We start from the raw sequence: 19433 nt of genomic DNA, 5'->3' as shown, positions 1-19433 counted from the left end.
CATATACCCGCGATATGGGTTAAATAAAGCGCAAATTAAAATAATGCGAAACAGCGTCCATCATCAAATCCTGCAATCACCCTTCAACCCATAAGCAATATGACTGTCACCCGTTTCTTCATCTGGTTTTTCTCTAACTGTACAGCACTTTTTGTGCAAAATTGGCAACTGGAAACAAGATCTGCAAGGAGTTGAGAAATTAAGCCAAGGCAACAGGCAAACAGGAAGGAAAAGCGAAAATTAACAAATTTAACCATTGTTTATGACAATATTTATGGATCAACATCTCTTTACTTAAAAAGGAAGTAGAGAAAACGCTGCCGGAAGTGGAGAACAATTCTGTGTATTTTGAATGACAATTCTACCGTTATCAGTCGAGCCGTCTGACGTAGCCACTTCTCTGCTGTGCTTATATAGGTGTTTTTCTAACCTTCCACGGTGGGCACAGTACGTCTAGAACCGCAGCGTCCTGCGCTCTACGCAGTTGTACGGGACTGGCGGCCACGCATCATTACACATCTTCCCAAATAACAATACGAGTCGGTTTTGGCGCTTCACTTGGTAGAACAGTAAACGAGGGATTCAAAAGAACTGCAATTGTTTTGCAAATATACATTTCTCTATAATTCTTATAGAGCTAAATAAAAAGAAACAACGAAGAAAAAAAGAACTCTACTATGGTCGGATACAACTTAAGTCTGCAGTGAAGCCCCACGCTGGGGTTTGATTGTTGTGTTGCACGAGGGTGATTGTTGTGTTGGGTGAGATTGGGTGAGGGAACAAACGCGAGTTAATGACATCTTAGTTGAAATCAAGAAAAATAAATGGGCATTGGCAGGACATGTAATGAGGAGGAAAGATAACCGATGGTCATTAAGGGTTACGGACTTGGTTCCAAGTGAAGGGAAGCGTAGCAGGGGGCGGCAGAAAGTTAGGGGGGGCGGATGAGATTAATAAGTTTGAAGGGACAACATGGCCACAATTAGTACATGACTGGGGTAGTTGGAGAAGTATGGGAGAGGCCTTTGCCCTGCAGTGGGCGTAACCAGGTTGATGATGATGATGATGAAGAAGCCCCGCGCACACCCTCATAACCACCAGCCACTGTTCCTCCGCGACGCTACAAATAATGTGTACTTCAAACTTTTCCTGTTACCCAAATAAGGCGGTAACCCCAAAAATAAAATTAGTGCATAATTTTATATGTTTTCCCTTCCCTATTATAGTGGAATGGTGAAAGCCTAACTCTTTATTGAAGTGAGATAAAATGCTTGCTTCGCTGCAACTACTTAATGTCAAGTTTCACTTCAGTTGGCAGTAAAATTTCATGAGTAAAACTGGCTCAGCACTGAAATGAACTGTACCACAGATTTTTGAAGATAGAATTAATTATGGAGTTTTATGCGTCAAAACAATGATCTGATAATGAGGCACACCGTAGTGGAGGACTCCGAAAACTTGGACCACCTGGGGTTCTTTAACGTGCACCTAAATCTAAATAGATGGGTGTTTTCGCATTTCGCCCCCATTGAAATGCAGCTGCCGTGGTCGCATTTCGATGGGGACACGACCTCGTGGTTAGCAGCCCAACACCATAGCCACTAAGCAACCATGGCGGGTAGACTTTTGAAGAGTGAAATGCTCAGACTCCATGCGCTCTGTCCATGTCTGTTGCCCACCTCGTTGCTTCTGTCGATGATAACTCTCTTCAAGAATAGCAGACCCTCTGGTAGTACCAAGTACAACACAACTTTGAAACGGTCGCATGACAATGATTTTGTTTGCTTCTGTGATTGGCTGGCAAAGTAACACAACCCTGCGCGGTCCATGTGCCTTGGTTGCCAACTGCTGTTTCTTTTTAAGTTGTATGCTACTACACTCTAAAAACAGTTGCACCCTTTCGGGTGTATATTTGCCACACAACAATAATCGTCATCTGTCTTGTCTGCATTTCCAAGGTACTGGGCTCGCCTTTAACAAGGCGAGGCGAGCCCAGTACTTTCCAGTAACGAACGGCATGCTCGTTATCAGCATGACTTAGCATTCCAGACAGGAAAGTAACAAGCGCAGCATTTTCCAGAAAGGAAATGCGGGCAAGACAGATGACTATTATTGTTGTGTGGCAAATATACCCTCCAAAGGGCGTAAACTTTTCATAGAGTGTACAGCAATCTACTGTAGGGAGAGGCCTTCGTCCTGCAGTGGTCATGAAACAGGCTGATGATGATAAAAATCTTTATTTTCCACTTTCTTTTGTTTAATTGTTCTTGGCAGTGTTCTTCCTGCGCGAGTCCATTCGATGTGGTTCCTTGCTTGTAAAGTAAAAAAGGGGTGTATCTTACAGGCGTACTACCCGAGAGATACACCTTATTTCTCTTTTTTATGGTGAATGGTGGGCGTTGTTCCCATTTGTATTAGTAAAGGTACCCCCCCCCTCATTTGCATAGAAAAGTTACCTTTGGTTGCCCCCCCCCCCCCCGAAAAAAAGTCCTGGGTACGTACCTGATGCGCAAGCAAACATCGTGGGGCCAAGCAGTGAGGGGAAGCCATGGAGGAAGGGAAAAGATAGGAGGCAGCATTACGTCACGCAGCCAGCCTGGCAAGCGAACACTCCGTAAAGCCCATGCATTTGCTCAGTGGTAATGCAACATGTGACCTCTTGCATCGAGATGAAGGAGCAAGAATCAAGATTTGCTGAGAAGTTTGGCTCCCTGTAGCTATGCCAGTAGCTTTTATTCGGCGCATGCTTGTTCAGATGCCCTGTCGTGATTCTCCCTGCAGAGCGGGAACACTAAAACCAACCGTGCATTTTGATGTGCTATCACATGTTGGACCGACAGGTTTGGCTTCAATCGTGCTGCGGTATGCTCCCTCCCATCATTGCCTTCCTCCATGGGTGAAGCGCTTATTCAGGGCCAGAAGCGCCTTGAGGATGCATGGACGTAGTCTCGGAGGTATCTTATGCTGAGGAAGCACTCAGAAAGCCTTTACTGAAGGCCCCTCATTATGGAAGCTTTCAGAGTGACATAAGGCGGCCTGGCCTCACTCAATGAAAGCTTCCTTAGTGAGGCAAGGAAGATTTCATTGCATACTAAAAAGATTTTGGGCCAAAACAACATGCACACGAAAGACGATGACACCACGGGCGCTTTTTCGACATACACAGCCCTGCAAACCACCGTGCACGCTCACGCATACAAGGCAACATGGAGTAAAAAGTCTTATCAGAGTAGGCGTGATAGAAACTTCAGCTCAGCCTCATAAAGAAAAACCGATGCGTCACTAACACAGTTCGGACCCGCTTTCTTGATGTAGAAGGCTTCCAATGTTTCATGCAATGCCTGATGCCTGCCTCTACCCAGAATCCTCACATTGCGGAACTGTGGAAAGCAATCGGTGCAAGCCCTGCAGTGATCCACAAGTTGCTCACCGTCATTATTTTTTTATACCTTTTGCATGCTCCCTAACCACCCGTGGTGTCGTAGTCTTTCTTGTGCGTGTTGTTTTGGTGCTAAATCTTTTTATATGCAAGATCACCAACTAGCCCAGCAGTTAACTCTTCTGAAGATTTCATTGTTTTGTTCATGCCTGCGATCAAGACCACGTCAATGTCTCAATGGCACTGCCTTCAGCATCCACCTACCAGCCGGGGATCCCACTTGCTGCTAATGTAAGGGGCTTAGCTCACTATCACCAGTCCTCCCAAGAAACCTGAGAGGATGGTGTCGAGACCTCTGCCCCAACGACAGACCACCTTGGAGCAAGCACTGTTTTACACTGGCTGTAAGAATTTCCTCATACAAATTCGTTATCCCTTTTTAGCTTAATTGCTCACATAAACATACATCTGCATAGTTGTATCTAAAAGTACTGCCAAGACTCAATATTTCTCACGGAACGTTTTCTCACAAGAATTTTATGTTTGAAAAAGCTACAAGTGGTTAAACATTACCCTTCTCTCAAGTAGTGGCATTCCTCTCAACATTTATTCTGTGTCACAATAGCTATGTCCCGCCTCCTTGCGGAGATGTGTGGTGACATGTTTGTTGTCTACTTCCGGTCGATTTGAACCGTGTGCTCCCACACATTTTTCTAATGTAGTTTTCCTTGTTACTGTGGCCTAAAAATGTTTATGTACAGCACTTCTGTTTCCTACAGCGTGCAATCTGCAGCGAGCACATTACAGCAATGAGAAACACGAATGTTATGTGTCAAATAAAACATTGCTGCACGTACGTTCATGTGAGAACCCCTTCACGTCCAATCAGTTGCTGTAACCACTGTACTGTTGTCAACCTTGGTCACATTATTTATCTCCCCTCGCATTCTTCCATGCAGCCTCAAATGCTTCCACGAAGGCCAGATTTTTGAAAGTCTTATTTCACCACTTCCCTCACACACCATAGAAATGCATGTGTACTGACAAGAGCTGTAGCAGGCAATCTGTATTCTCTGGCGCAAATGTGCCACAGCTTTGAAGAAACAGCTGCACTGACTGCAGTGGTGCAGTAGTGTATTGCATCAGTGCATCCAAATTAGGGTTTACATGCTTGGTTTATTTTTCAGTTGCACCAAATTTTTTAGTCACCTGTGGAATATAGCACAATTCTAACCTTCGAACTAAAGCATCCGACATTACTTCTCCAACAAGCAATCAAAGACACAATTGATTAATTAACCAAATTTCACTAATTTAGGCTGCCTACTAATTAATTTACAGCACATATTGCAATTTACAAATGTAGCTAGTCAATTTGCAAGGCATATAAACTTTGGAATGAATTCCGAGGATGGCATCAATTTAGATATATGTGCCGTTAACCCTGGGATAAAAATGCACTGTTCTGCTTACTTTTCTACGCCAATGTTGTTTCATGCATTGAAGCAGAAAAGGAACTAGAATGGCAATGTGTTTCGTTGCACACCTAAAATCTCAAACTGCTGTCATCCTGAGAATTTTTTCTAAGTGGATACGCCTTGCGAACTTACAGGCTAGAAGTTAATAAACTGCGATCTGTGCCATCAAGCAATTCATTAAAAAAGTTCATTAGTACATTTTACATAGCACATAATTAAGCATTTTGATTTCTCATAGAAGTAATGCCTGCCTCATCAAGCAATTTGGTTCAAGGGTTAGAATTGGACTATCTGCCACAGGCAATTTTTTAAAATTTGGTGCAGGTATAAAAATGAAACACCCGGTGTATGCTGTCAAAAATAAGCTTTATGGAGTGGCATGCTTCAAGTATTTCCAATGATGTCCCATGGGAAGCTAATCACCCAGACAACGCATTACACTTCAGAGATGTCCCAAAAATTCCTAAAACATCCCAAATCCAAATAGGGAAATCCAGAGAACGTCTTCTGGGTGTTTATATGGGGGATCATCTTTAAACCATCCATGGATGGTTCTTATCGGGTCTCTTATTAGAGCCTTTGTTCATATGGGTGTGTACCACCATTCTATCAGTGTGGTAACATCAGAAAGCAGTGGCAATTGAAGTTTGCATGCCATTATTTATCTAGAATTCTGAAATTTCCCTGCAGTGGCAGGCACGAGCACGGCCGCCATACATATACGTTGCATAATGTTTTCCAACATCACTCACCCCCAAGTGACACCACTCATCCATTCTACGTAGAATGAACAGAGGCAGCTGTAAATGTGGGGAGTGGCACTGCTGCAATCTATAGCGAAGGATGTTTAAAACCCAATAATAAATTGTATCCTTTACTTCGAGACCTTAAATCTGTCCCTTGAGGAGCAGTAGGACCTACACTACTAGCTCCGTGTATTTGTACACAACCACCAAGAACACTTCAAATTCCTTTTAAAATGCACCTGAAATCGACTGCCTCATACAATGACTAGCACATCATGAAAGCTTGAGCATTAAAGATGGCAATTTAAAGCCGACACTTTGTGAAGCATTAATTTTCATCATGACCCTGGAGTGTGAAATGGAGCGTGAAATCTTGCATTCATACACGTAGGGATAACCAAGCGCCTTTCGAATTTTTCTCTGAACCTCCTTCCATTAATCTGCTGATGCTCTGTCCTATTTCGGGTACAGAAGTATTTACACGAAGGCCAAGTTGCTTTTTGTCATTCACACAGAATTACACACTGGTGGACACCTACGGAAAGGAGGCTGTGCAATTTTTCAAAGATGTGGAATATGAAACATACTTGCTGAACCAGCCACACTCGGTACTTCAGAACATAATGACAGACTACAGAAACAGCAACAATATTTCAAACATGCTTAAATATATTTGTTTCAAATTTTCGTTTATGTTATTCTATAGCTGCTTTAAAAGACTGACAAAACCAACTTCAGACTCAATAAATGACTGAACTTGACTTCAAAAATGCCTGTGCACTTAGACCAGATCACGCTTGCCGTTAGTTTCCACAAATGCTACCTTGGGCAAGCTTAATAAAGGGAAAATGAGACATTCACACAATCGTAGCAATTGCTACAAAGAAAACCCATATGGGTTTCTCGAAAGAAAAGCTTCGCAGTTGAAGAAAAATTCGTCCTGGTCCGAAACTCAAGCCCGGGACCGCCGCCTTTCCGGGGCAGCCGCTCTACCATCCGAGCTAACCAGGTGGCTAGCAGATGGCCGGGCGAAGTCGAACTCATCAACAACTCTGAAGCAAAAGCAAGCGTTTGATGTAATATTTCTGCAGAAAGCCGCAAGGTGGAGTGAAGTATACTGTGGCTGTTAGTATCCCTGGACTCGGCGACACGGCCCATATATAGCAACAGCAGGTTTAAATTTTGTTAACTCTAATGCCGCACCAAAGATACTGTGGCCGCAGAAGTTCAGTCTACCACTTTTGGGTCATGCAGGCCATGCAGTAAGCATACCCTGCAATGGCCATAATTGGCTTTTCATGGGTCCCTCTATTATGATGGCCTCAATCTTCTGGAAAAACAACTGGTGGATGACAGTGTCTTTAGCAATTTTGCTGCAAGCCCTTTTCTCGGCCTGAAAAATTTTGCCACATTCTACAAAGGTACAATCAGATCTCCAGGTTGCTGTGGCTGACATCAAAGACTGCACGCATAATTTCTATCCCGTGTCATCTACCACAAACTGCTACCCGAAGTAAATGTACTGGACAGACGACAAAAAGGTTAAACACGGAAGTGCCTTGACAGATAATGGAATGTCTACAGCAAATTGAAGCTGTTTCAAACACCTAGTGCACATACAGGGTGATTTTGAAGTTTTATGAAATTTTTAAGAATTGCTTGTGGCAGACAACATAATTCTTGTCCTTGAGCTTGATTATTTCAAGAGTTGGACATTACTAGCACAATTAACAAAACTTCAGTAATGAATTTCTAAATAATTACTTTATGGCCGATTGTAGCCGGTGAGCTTGCCAGACTATCCACTTGATATTAATTTCCATGACGACACCAGTTCCGAGATATTTCCAAAAGTGTGGAATGAAATACATGGGCGTTTCAGTATATTTTGTGGTTCAACGCATAAAAAGTCATTTTGTTTAAAAAAATTTAAGTCGACCAACAGTGCTTCTCTAGGGCAAGTTTTATGGCACCATTCTGGAAATTCATTACAAATGGATACACCTTGCGAACTTGCCAGCTACAATTCGTAAATAGCAATATGTTCTGTAAAGTAAATAATTGAAAAGGTAATTAGAGCATGTTAATTAGAATGCATTTCAACTTCACGTCAAGTGTTGTCCGCCTCTGAATAATCCAGTTCAAGAACTAGAATTACGTTTCTTCAACGAGCTATCTTTAACTCTATGAAACTTGAATAATGACCACCCTGTATTAATTGGTTAATATTATGCTCAGCATAATCAGACGTTCACTTTTTTTAATATAAGGGAAGCTACAGTTGAAGGACATAAAGAGAAAGGCTTACGAGTGAAATGGCAGTAGACTACTGATTCATATCTTGAACCTCAGTCACACCGGCCCTTTCAAAGTCCTTTGAACCAAAAACCACCCACTTCAAGGGAAAATGAACGCTCACATGGGAGCCTGCAGTTTGAGGGAGCTTTGAGTCAAGGGAGCCCACATTTGTCCTATGAAATCTCAAGGGAATACTCATGAGCCTAGAGGCCGTCCGAACGAAGAAAAAAAAGTTCTGTATAGATACAAAAATTTAATTTTTACATGTTAAAAGCAAGTTTCACTGTAAGAGGTTTCTAAGCACTGAACACTCTCTAGACAACTACAATCTCAATCATGAGTGCGTCGGTACAGCAAGGCTGGCACGGCCTGTCACTATCGGCAACATCGACACTGCATGGGTGTTACGTACAATTTCGTTATCGGCTGCTACACATTGAAATGCCCTCGCATGTTTTCTGCACGATAGCTTTCTTCATTCACCGCTTTTGCGTTTTAGGATATGTTGCGGTCTCTGTTAAAAGATTCAGGCAGAGACCATAGGGAGACCATGTAGCACTGACAGATATCTATTTAGCTAATATTCCTTTGAAAGCTCTACGCTCTTCAACTTCAGAGGACCTTCGCTACTACTACATCTCAAACCCACAAAGGGCGTTAATTGAATGTTTGCCACGTGTCAAAGCACTGCACCTCCTATCCAGAAGTCAATGCGGCATGGACAAAACACTCACCCCACCATTCACCAGAAATTGTAGGAAAGGCCGAAAGGGAGGGAACCACAACAACTGACAGGTGCAGTTAATTAATCAAGCCAAATCACCACCAATCTTCCGGCACTTATCCAGCCATCAAGACAGTGCGTGAACTGGCTGTTGCAGGACTCCACGAAAGGCCCTCAGGCACCCTTCACCTGGCAGACTAAGCAACGAAGAAAGGGGGGGACGAAAAATAAGCTAGGTGTCACCGATTCCTTTCCACACATTCCCCACCAGTTTCTTCAAAGAGGATTACTGCAGGTTATGGTGAGCATGGCATGGTATTGCAACGAAGTCAACAATGGTGATTTGCTGCTAGACAGTCTTCATAGTTGACTTGCCTAAGGAAGACGACGGTATAAAAAGCAGACTTTTCCGAGAGCAAGGCCAGAGTTGCCTATATGAACAGAGACATTTAACTTGCTCCTGCACAGTAGGCTTCGGTACTGGAGCCATGTAACTAAGCTAAATAAACCCTTTTTCCTTTTTCTACAACTTGATGTCGTAGACTATGGGCTTGGTGGATTCCATGCCCAGATCGCCACCTTAGCTGCAACAGTACGACTGTGTGACTGTGGCATTAGCTCTGAAATGAACCACCCATCTCCTGGAATATGCTAATCAAAAGAGTGCATCTCTGACCATGATATCAAGAATGACCTTGAACTGTACTTTCAAACTGGCAGATAGAGCTACGCAAACAGTTGGAGGTGTTATGACCTACTAGTACCTCCTCACGCTACTTGTCTATGCTTGTGGGCATGCATAAATACATTTTACATACTTTGCCAGCAGTAGGGTATGCTGGTACTTAATTTCGGGAGTACAAGTTAAATAGAAGTTAAAAAACTGCACTGCTTTTCTGACATGGATACCTTCCATCGCCTGCTAAAGGTTGCCTGGTGCCCACTTGTCTACCCAGCACGTTTCTGCAAGATATCTTACTGCCACAGCTGCAAGTTCATAGTTGTCTTTAACAGATGTCATAATGAAGGGCGACAGATGCGTAGCACGCTCTGTTCAGCCTAGGGCTACATTCCCCAATGATATTCAGTCTGGTCTCGCGTTCTTTACCAGCACTAAACATTGCTAGGCATGCGAATGTGGAATTCCAATGAAACTGGTTGGGAACATTCCAACACATAAGTCTGCCCATCACTTAGTCGAATCGGCACTGGTCTGCTTAAGTTGGATATGATGATCAGTGTAATTAAAAGATTTCAGTCAAGATTACCGTTTTCACTTGGGAAAAGAAGATTGTACCTTCCCAGCAACTTCTCTTGCTTGCTTACTACGTACTAATATTTGCATGTCATCAAAAGTACAACAGCATAATATACGATCATAGGTTACCTCAACATGCTTCCTTCAATAGGTCACGCTAAGTGTGCTACACTTCAAATGTCAGTGCCTGGTCGATAGCTTGAAACAGACATCATTTCATTTGTACAAACCATGCATGTCATAACTGGCTTCACCTGAATGCTTTTTAAATCTTTATTCGTCAAATATTTTGGAAAACATTTGTTTTGAATTTTCCAAGAAGTGGTACCCATAGCAACCCACAGCATTAACACATTACACAACCACAACAGTTCATGTGGGAATTGAGCAGCAATTACCAGGAACTTCATTCTTGCCTTACAGTGGCCCTACAATGACCACAATATACGTTTAATCAAGCATAAAGCACTATACCTTTCAGTTATCCACTTGCAGCATCCTATGTTGACTTGGTGAAGTGCAGTAATATTTCACAGTAGATGCTGATGCTAGGTTCTTTACTTACCTGATACCCAGCACTACAATGTCCAAACCAACAAAAACCAGTGGCAAAAGAGATGTTTAGTGTACCAAGTACACGCAGGACGAATATCAGTTGGCCCCCATGTCAGTTGTAATGGTCCCCATTGCACTGAGAATGACATTTTTTTTTCTTCTAAATGATACCCAAATTGTCACTACTGTCAAAAGACAGGCCAAGTGAAAAGACTAACAATGACACTTCACTACAATTCTGCCAAAGTAGCTTTTCACCGAATTCCTTCAGCAAACGTTAACTAACGTCAGTTACATGGCCTGTATAAGTTCATGATTCCTAGCAGGTCTGATAGGTATGTTATGGATGAAAAGGGACCATCAATTATTAGCAGCTAGGGCAGCACAACACAGCATGGCAATGAATCTCCCATGTGCAGTCTGAATCCAAACGCAAATGATGCGCTTGACACTTGCGAAGGAAACAAAAGGAACGGCACGGAATCGTTGCAAAACGGCTACGAAACGACTCGAAAAGCAGCAACCCTTGATTGGTACCGCAGCGACAGAACCGAATTAAACCGAAGCTGTCGCCGCCACCATTTTTTCATACATCGACAACAGAAGAGGGAAGGCTTGTATCAATTGCGCTACCGTCTCGAATACTAATTCAATTGCTAGACACAGAAAACAAGTAATTAGAAAGCACAGGCTTATTTCAGTAATAATCGTGAAGCCGTAACGTGCGCGGCTACTGGCCACAGCATAGCCAGCGGCCAGGAGCTGGCGAAACAGGCGTTATTTGCTAAAATGGGTCCACGCAAGATCACAAATTCAACAAGGTCAATTGAAAGTCAAGCAAACAAAGGATCGAACTCGCACACGAAAACCGTGAAACACATTCAATTAATTACAATTAAGTGTGCCTCAAAAGGTGCTCAAGCACGTTAGCAATGCGGAAGGGTCGGCTCGGAGGGGCGAAGAGTTCGACGCGAAAAAAACACGATGCGCACGTCAGCTAAGCCACGTAGAACGACAAGGTAGGAAAGTAATGTAATGTACGAACTGATAGGTGACTACGCACTAATCAACTAAACTGCTCAGGAAAGGAGGTACAGCCTATCTAAGATGTCAACAAACACCCAACAGCCACGAAGAAAACCGAGCAGGGACGGGCACGCCGCACCTAACACGCTTAGTGCACACCGCGGCGTGGTAAAGGCAAGGGCAACTAATGGAACCACAAGAACCAACTAACTACTACCCACTAGCAACGAAAATAACTAAAGACACGGGGCGGCGCCAAATTCGAATGCAGAAGCAAGGGCTCCTACCTCCCAAGGGCTGCAGACGCTCCGTAGCCGACGTGGAGGGTTAGGCCTAACACGCCGATGGGGCTGTAGGGCAACGTCGCCGGCACTAATTCACAAGCTGAAGCACAGTTCCGGGTAAAATAGTCACTCCCGGAGTCCAAACAACAGTCCGGAACAGCACAGGACGCAAATCCAGAGGTCTCCGACCCCAACGTAGGTGAAGACTTCCTGCTTAGACCTTCGAGCCCGCTGTCGCCAAGATGGCTCCGCGGCCCACGGATGCCATCACGGTCAGGTCGAACTTCCTCGAAGGAGACGCGAAATTTCTTGCAGCGGACGCCGTCAGCTATAATCACACAATAGAGGGTCCGTTTCTTCACTAAAATGGTTAGCTATTCCAGAGAATCGCTACAGCCGCGCCAGAGGCACCAATTTCGAGGGAGCACGCGAGCTGCGCAACGTAGCTGGCCCCATTGTAGCCGCCATGTTTAAAGCCGCTCCTTCCCCGTCAATGCGCCGTGACGTTGTGCGTACCGCGTGATCACTGGGATACCGCGACTTTTTGAATATAAGCCGCATACAACTTTCAGCGCTTGCTGCGGCAAACGAGGCGCTGAATGCGCCGGCACTTGCCAACGATCCGGTACGATATCGGGAGATACAATTGCACTATCGCAACGCTCAACATAATCACCAGCTCATAGCCGCTAGAGCAGTTCCCAGAGTCTGGTTTAATTAAAACAGCTGCGCATTGTCTAATTCATATTTTATTTACAGCACTAATTGGTACAGCATGGTCAGTCATACGTCAAAGCCTCTTCGCCTTGCGTGGTCTTGGACACTTCTCGGGAGCCGGTGTTCTGTCAGTGATAGAAATTACGGTGAGGCCGCCCATTTGGAGACCTTTGATGGATGCCTGAAATAGAGATATCACGTGCCCTGCTTGTAACAACTGAATCGTAGCGCTATTACTCTCCTGCCCCCCCAAAATAAGAACCTGCCGCTGCTAAATGGTGCCACTCAAATCAATGCAGCCACATCATATATATAATGCCTATAGTCCGTGTGCACTGCAATATGTAAAGGAAATATAACTTGGTATGAAGAAAACATACACAAGTCAAATTTCTTTGCACTGCCAGGCACAGCGAGTAATAATGCATGAACTGTTTCAAAACCTATTTAATAAACGAACATCAACTCGCAGTCCAAATTTAAATAATTTGTATTCTTTTTCATTACATTTACTGCAGATAAATGGAACACTAACGAGCAGCACGAACAGTAGAACTTGAACCAGGAAAGGCTCCTACTGACAACCCATTTTTATAATGGTACAAGAGAGAAAAAGAACAAGTCTACTTGTTACAGCCCTATTAGATAAGCATATCCATCCTTGATGAGCCTATGTAGGGGGGCATGGGAGGAGAGGTGCTAGAACTGATGGGGTTTTACATCTTTAACACTGCAGTAAGGACTATAATGGTAGAAACTGCAGGAGGGGCACCTGCATCAAAACGCAACCACAATGACTGCTTCCATCCTGCAACCTCGCAGTCTTATACCCAAGTCAGACGGGCTAATTTAGTGACACTTCGAGTGAATGCACTTTGCCTCGCTGCGTGTCATTTCGGCGGCATGGTGCTAGATGCTAAAATGAAGTGTAATTTGGCATTAATGACAATTACAATTTAGATTTTTAGAAACGGTTATTTTATTACAAAAAGAAATGCTTATTTAGAAGAAAGTTTACAATAAAAATATCATAATCTCGTTAACACATCTGCTTTGAATCAATACAAGCACGGAAACCAAAATCAAAAGAGTGAAAGTGGCGGATTCCAATGAAAGTGAGTGGTTTCAAGCCTATTTTGGCTTCACTGAGGTCGTAAACACACTCGTAACATTTGAAATCACGAAAGTGATCTTAGAAGTGGTGCCAACTCTGCTGTGAGCATTTATTTATATATTCTTAAGCACTGCTATCGAGGCTACACACTTCAGCACAATGAAGAGAGTGTCAAACACACTCGCTGCCAAGTACACTTCACAGCAAGTGTCACTAGACCTTTCCATCTGACAGCCTGCAAATGACACTAAAGGCAAAATAAATGCACTAGCTCGAAGTGCCATTAAATTCGCCCGTCTGACTGGGGTATTAAGTGGGCTATGGCATTCTACTACGAATGCTCGTGGTCTAATGTTACTTGTTCATCACTGTTATATGTTTAGATGCCCTCCCTGCCGAAGCCAGTCAGTCTCTTCACCTCACAATACACCCAATATTGGCACTGCCCAAATGCCGTAGCTTTCTGCAATTGAACAGTCATTTTTTGCAGGACACAGCTTAGAATTCGTGACACTGTTGAGAATTGTATGACCTGCTTTCGAATAATTACTACTACGTTGACTTTCGCGGACCAGTCATTACACAAAACCACTAGAATGAAGGCTATGCATTCGTAATGAAGAAGGAGAAGTGCATATCCACTCAACCAGTTTAATGGATTACACAGTCACGTTCAGCTTTTTCATGCTAGGCAACATCACAGATGTGGCAGCAACTGCAGCACACTTCACATGACCAGCAAATTTCTGCTAGTGGCTCATTTCTGAACTTCAGCACATGGAGCATGGCCAACGCTTCATATAAGCTTTCACTGGCCACTAAGCACTGTCTGGCCTCGTGTGTACCAGCTACATAGTGCAGATTAGACTAGGGTGCACAAAGCACACACAAGCGCACGTTTAAGAACATTCTCCAGGGTGCAAAAGCGGCACTTCTGCATGAGGCGACATTGCTCTCAGCCTGTCCCCAATGCACCAGCTGCACACAAAGCAGGCCTCATTCTTGCATGAAGCTTCTTATGTTCCAACACCGAGCACAGTGAATATTATAGGTAATGACAGATTTACAATGCATATCATTACATGTCCTTGCTTACTGCAGCGAAGAAAAATTCTAAACAACATTGCAGTATCTGAAGACATGAAAACTACCTAAGCAAATATCAGCAAGGTATGCTTGAAAATTTATCTTTAGGAGAATAGTTAAAATATCAAATGGGTTTACCCTTTCATACTGGCTCCCTGTATACAAAATGAATGCTCAGATGGGGGTTTTACTCACCAGCCTGCCGGGTCCAAGGCCCTTGACAATCACCCGAATGTTCTTGATGTCCCTCAGCTGGGCCACCTAATTGTGCACACATGCCACCACTCACACAGACTGCTTCCAAAGATGTGCTGATTCTCACAGGTTCTAACATTAAGCCTACTGCTAAGAACTTTCAAACCGCTCACAAGTACCGCTCTTCGAAGCTGCCACTTTTCCTTCACTGTAAAGAGCTACTGCTAACAGCCTCCCAGAAATGTGGAGAGTCGCATAGATTGAAGAGCACAAAGGTAGCGCTGTACATACACTTCACTAATTAGTGTTAGGGTCACTCTTCTCATGGGAATATTGAAAATTCTTTTAGGCCCAGTAATTGCCAACATGAATTATTAAGCTTACATAAGCTGTTTGAGAAAATAGTATGTACTTGCAGTTTGTGCAGTTAACATTTAATAAGCAGGGCTTGTTGCACTGATAAACAAGCTTACTGCTTGAGCAGGTTAAAGCTACATGTCCGTGCTAATTAGCAACTTACGTCAACCATTCCATCAGATTCTGTTACATAGTGGCACCATTTTCCACAGCAATTACCTGAAATAGCTCATCCTTTGCACTATACTGAGGTTAATATTCTACAGCACATGTGGCTACGAGTTGTGTAGTAGAGGGCTCTAGTTGTGGGGTTGTCAGGTGCACCAAGAACTAATTACATGAGTGCTTTTGCATTATGCCATGACTGAAATGTAGGCACATAGAAGCCGCACCCCCAACCTTGAGCTCAGCAGCCACGCTATTATTTTGAAAAGGCTGCAGACTATGCACTATGTACACAGTTGAAGGAAAAATAGTGGTGAATGCTTGCAGGGCCGCAGTTTAAAATCAACACTGTTTCTTGCTCACAGTTTCCGCTGAACCAATGTTACAAGTTTTGTTCTCTACGGATCAGACAAGTTGACAGACAAATTGCACTTTAAATTTTGAGCAAACATATTGCTAGAGTAGCATTGCACACTACAAACAAAGCTTAATTTTAGAGTTTCTGAAATTCAGTTGTATGTGCCAGCTAATCCAACATTGCAATACAGGATATCACAGTTCTTCCTATCACTACTGCCACACTTAAGCTCCAAATGCATACATGAATTAGCATGTGCCACATTGAAAAGCACATGAACTAACAACTAGCTACAACATTCAATGCACCAATAATGGAACGAATTTGCATGTTCCTTGCAGTGGTCTGCTGAGATAGCAGAAAGTATGTCATATGAATGGCTTGCGCCAATGTCGCCAGGCTGCCATAATAATAATAGCACGCTGAACAGCCTAGTATCAAAACCGGTCTGCTTGTTTACAGTTTACTTTGGCAACAATCAGTGCTCTAATTTGGTGTGCTTGATGTAGCTTGCTGCATGCCATTTGCAATACAAAAAATAAGTAGGGAGGGACATATTTGAGCTCTGTCGCAGAAAAACTCACATGGCTGAAGCTGAGAGCTGCAGCTTGAGCAGCAACTGTGGTGCCCTTCTTGGCATTCCTGTATCCTTCAGTGCCCTAAGTAAAAAAACACATTCCTTGTGATTAAATAAAGCAAACAAAAAGGCTGCAGGAGCCATGAGAGGTTGTGAACAGCATACTTACACCCGATTTTCTTGTAAGGCACTTCCCTGCGTCCAAACAAGCAAAAAAAAAATCGCAATTAGAAAATATGCAGAAGTTTCACTGCGTGGTAGGAGCCATGAAAAAAAAAAAAAGGACTATTCTTATATTTAAAAAAATTTTATGCCTATGTAAAAACTTTCAAAACAAAATATATACAGGTAACCAAAGCCACCATTGAACAATAAACAAAGACCAGATAACCAATTTCGCTCCAATAAATATCACTAGAAACATATGCCATTTGCTAAACAATTTGAGCACTTATGTCCAAACAAACAATGTTTCGTTATGATCAAGTGATTCTCATTAAAAGCAATTACATAATTGTACCTGGCATTCGTGCCAACCCCAGACACAGTGCACTAACTGTACACTGCTAGCTCAGGGTCAACATAGCGTGCAAGGCCTTTTACTGTCCACAGCTGAGTTTGTCCAACAGCAGCACTTTTAAGTCTACAGAGACAGCAATAGCTGTGGGTGCACAGGTCTTGGAAATATGAAGAAGGCTCTTGGCTGAGCTAACCTAAACAGCCCTTTTATTATTGAAGTAATAATATGTTTTTAACAGAGCAATCAAATTTAATCAATTAAGGAAACTTACAAACGTAACGTCCAAATATACCAATTTAAATTCCTTGGAAATACCCAATTATCAGTCAGACAAGTTTCTTGGAATGGCGTAATGCAAATATATTTAAATCTGACCAAGTTAACGTGAGAGGAAAACAATATACAACATGCCAGCAGACCCAGTGCACCAAAACATGAACAAGAGAGTTACCTTGATCTCACGGACCTGATGAGTCAGTGAGTGTCATTAATGTGTTGTTCAGACTGCACTTGATGTGACAGATTGGAAGGTCCCGAAAAGGAACGCCGTCAACCATCATACTGGGCGTGCCTTCGTCTGGAAACATGGACCACCTAACAGAAAGATAACGAAATTTACATAAACTGATCGTTCATGCACGAAAATAAAAAAAAATGAATGGGGCAGGGTCAACGAGGATGAAAGTGCTTTCATAACTTGCAGTAAAAATAAAAAGCAAGCCCGCATCCCGTCTAATTTGCTTAAAGAAAGATTATAAAAACGTTACTCACGCAGCAGTTAAACACAACCAACATCTTGCAGCAGCAACTACTTCAAGCACCTTGTTGCACACAACTAGGTTCACATGGAGAGATCACACATAATGGTAGGAAATTGCAAAATGTTTCGGCGTTAGAGCTGCATACTGCGACTACAAGTGCATTAAAGTGTACGCGAGCCTGCAAGGAAACGGCAAAGACAATGCGGGTGCAATAAGCCCGCTAGAGGAACCTGAAAAGGAATGGCGAGATATCACTTCATAAAATGGAACCTAAGCCCAGTCTCCTGGCGGATTAACTAATTTCATCCAAGGACGTGTGGCCATCAAGACGATTAGATTGCCTAGAGTGGTTTAGGTTCCCCGGGCTAAAACCGGAAGGCTTCCTAAACCCCATACATGCCACGTCGAAGGACTTCCCAACCCGACTCTTGAGTGTACTGTCCGGCAAAACTTGAGAATTCCGTAGGAGTAAAGCTATCTGGCTGCAGAAGACTGGAATAGCTCGTAAAAACGCCTCGGAAGCAACATCAGGGGCAGCCATGGAGCAAAAACGTTACACACAAAGCTTAAGCCTCTCGTTGGGGTAACTACTGCATAGCAGAGAAAAGGCCAGCCAACACACGAGGCAGCGATGCTAAGGCGTAAGTATACCCACGACTGGAGCGCAATATGGACGGTGCAGCTCGAGACTAGGAGAAAAAAATGGCACCGCAGCTTCCTCCCCGATATAATGTAGCCCACGTATGTCTGCACAAAAGAGGCGTCCCAGACCACAGCTCTAACGTCTTGAACGCGCAGGGCACCTCGGCAGGCCTCCTGGCTACCAACTCTCGTAACGCGCTCTCTAAAAGAAAAATGCCTCGGCCGGTTAGTCCTCAATGCGTTCCAAAATGTAAAATCAGCCGATCAAAAGGAAAGGCGTTCGCGGCCTTTCCGAAACGCGGAGCTAAACCACGGAACAGCGGCCACGACCAGTGCGTCTAATCGCGGCTTCCCCAAGCCTGTAGCCATGGGACAAAGGGTTCCCAACGCCATTTTCTACAGCTCGGGCGGGGAGGCCGCCCTGCCACGTAGTCGGATAGTGTTACATCATTGTGCTGTCCGACGAACATTTCGAGATCGCCAAGCGGTGCTCATGCATCGCGCACGAATCCAGAGCCGAACTTACCTCTCGTGCGACGGATCGATGTCGACCAATTTCTCCCCGACCGTGCCTTCGTCTTTCTTGGGCAGAGACGCCATCATTGCCTTCCTGTCCTCGGCTTTGCGAAGCAGACATGTTGTGCACAGAGCTCGGAGCGGACTTTGGGCACGTACAGCTGTCGCTGCACGCGCACCAAGCGCTAAGTTACTTCCGCACAACTTTGAACTCGAAACTACGCCGCGAACGATGTTTAAAGCGTATTTTAACCTCGACATTCCCAAGAAATGGCCTCCCAAACCTGACGACGACAAGCAACACACGTCCGAACAGTTACGCTTCTGGGGCAGGACAGAGGTCACGAATGTCCGCTAGGCGGCAGTCGTGAGCCCACCTCTGCATATAGGTCTGGCCGTAGGCTTTGATGTTTGAGAAGCCAAACTTTAGCGCTAGTGTCTAGTTATAGAATATATCATAAATAACACAACATATATATTAATTGTAGCTTTCGCAAACAATATCATGTTGCGTTTGCTGCACATCTATCTTATTTAATTATTTTAAGTTTATTACGTGACAGTTGCTAGAAATATTTGCTACAGTGCACTCTCGTACGTGGCAGGGTAGATTGAGCTTTCTATGAAAGTAGATATGGCACCTTGAACGCAGTTAGCAAACATAAATAAGTCATTTA

General features: G+C 43.7%; 2 protein-coding genes across 5 annotated transcripts in view; both read right to left on the bottom strand.

Annotated features, from left to right (window-relative positions):
• The window catches only part of Chd1 (chromodomain-helicase-DNA-binding protein 1), a 77568-nt gene extending 65322 nt beyond the window's left edge, over positions 1 to 12246 (bottom strand). For 2 of the 4 annotated variants that reach the window (XM_075680767.1, XM_075680769.1), the window contains exon 1: positions 11752 to 12245. The gene's annotated coding sequence lies outside the window, so the exon portion shown is untranslated. Of the gene's footprint in view, positions 1 to 10357; positions 11570 to 11751 lie in introns of those variants that run through there. The other 2 variants (XM_075680770.1, XM_075680768.1) reach the window with 2 other exon arrangements.
• Positions 12247 to 12479: 233 nt separating this feature from the next.
• mRpS11 (mitochondrial ribosomal protein S11) lies at positions 12480 to 19114 on the bottom strand. Its single transcript, XM_075680771.1, has 6 exons — positions 18767 to 19114; positions 17304 to 17431; positions 16487 to 16512; positions 16325 to 16399; positions 14861 to 14926; positions 12480 to 12646 (listed from the first exon to the last, which is right to left on the bottom strand). The coding sequence occupies exons 1-6, from the start codon at positions 19015 to 19017 to the stop codon at positions 12539 to 12541; spliced, it is 654 nt and encodes a 217-aa protein (XP_075536886.1). The 5' UTR covers positions 19018 to 19114; the 3' UTR covers positions 12480 to 12538.
• Between the last annotated feature and the right edge of the window lie 319 nt (positions 19115 to 19433).

This window comes from Dermacentor variabilis, chromosome 2 (genome assembly GCF_050947875.1).
Source record: "Dermacentor variabilis isolate Ectoservices chromosome 2, ASM5094787v1, whole genome shotgun sequence".
NCBI lineage: Eukaryota > Metazoa > Arthropoda > Arachnida > Ixodida > Ixodidae > Dermacentor > Dermacentor variabilis.
The sequence above is the reverse complement of the archived record's forward strand: the minus strand, read 5'-3'. Positions and strand labels throughout refer to the sequence as shown.

What these genes read in the sequence shown, in the direction of transcription:
- mRpS11 (XM_075680771.1), bottom strand. Translation starts at nt 19,017, where the DNA reads ATGTCGAGGTTAAAATACGCTTTAAACATCGTTCGCGGCGTAGTTTCG. An exon ending in GACACTCACTGACTCATCAG is followed by an intron (nt 16,513 to 17,303) that starts GTCCGTGAGATC and finishes GTTTGGACGCAG; the next exon opens with GGAAGTGCCTTACAAGAAAA. An exon ending in GCCTTACAAGAAAATCGGGT is followed by an intron (nt 16,400 to 16,486) that starts GTAAGTATGCTG and finishes TTTTTTACTTAG; the next exon opens with GGCACTGAAGGATACAGGAA.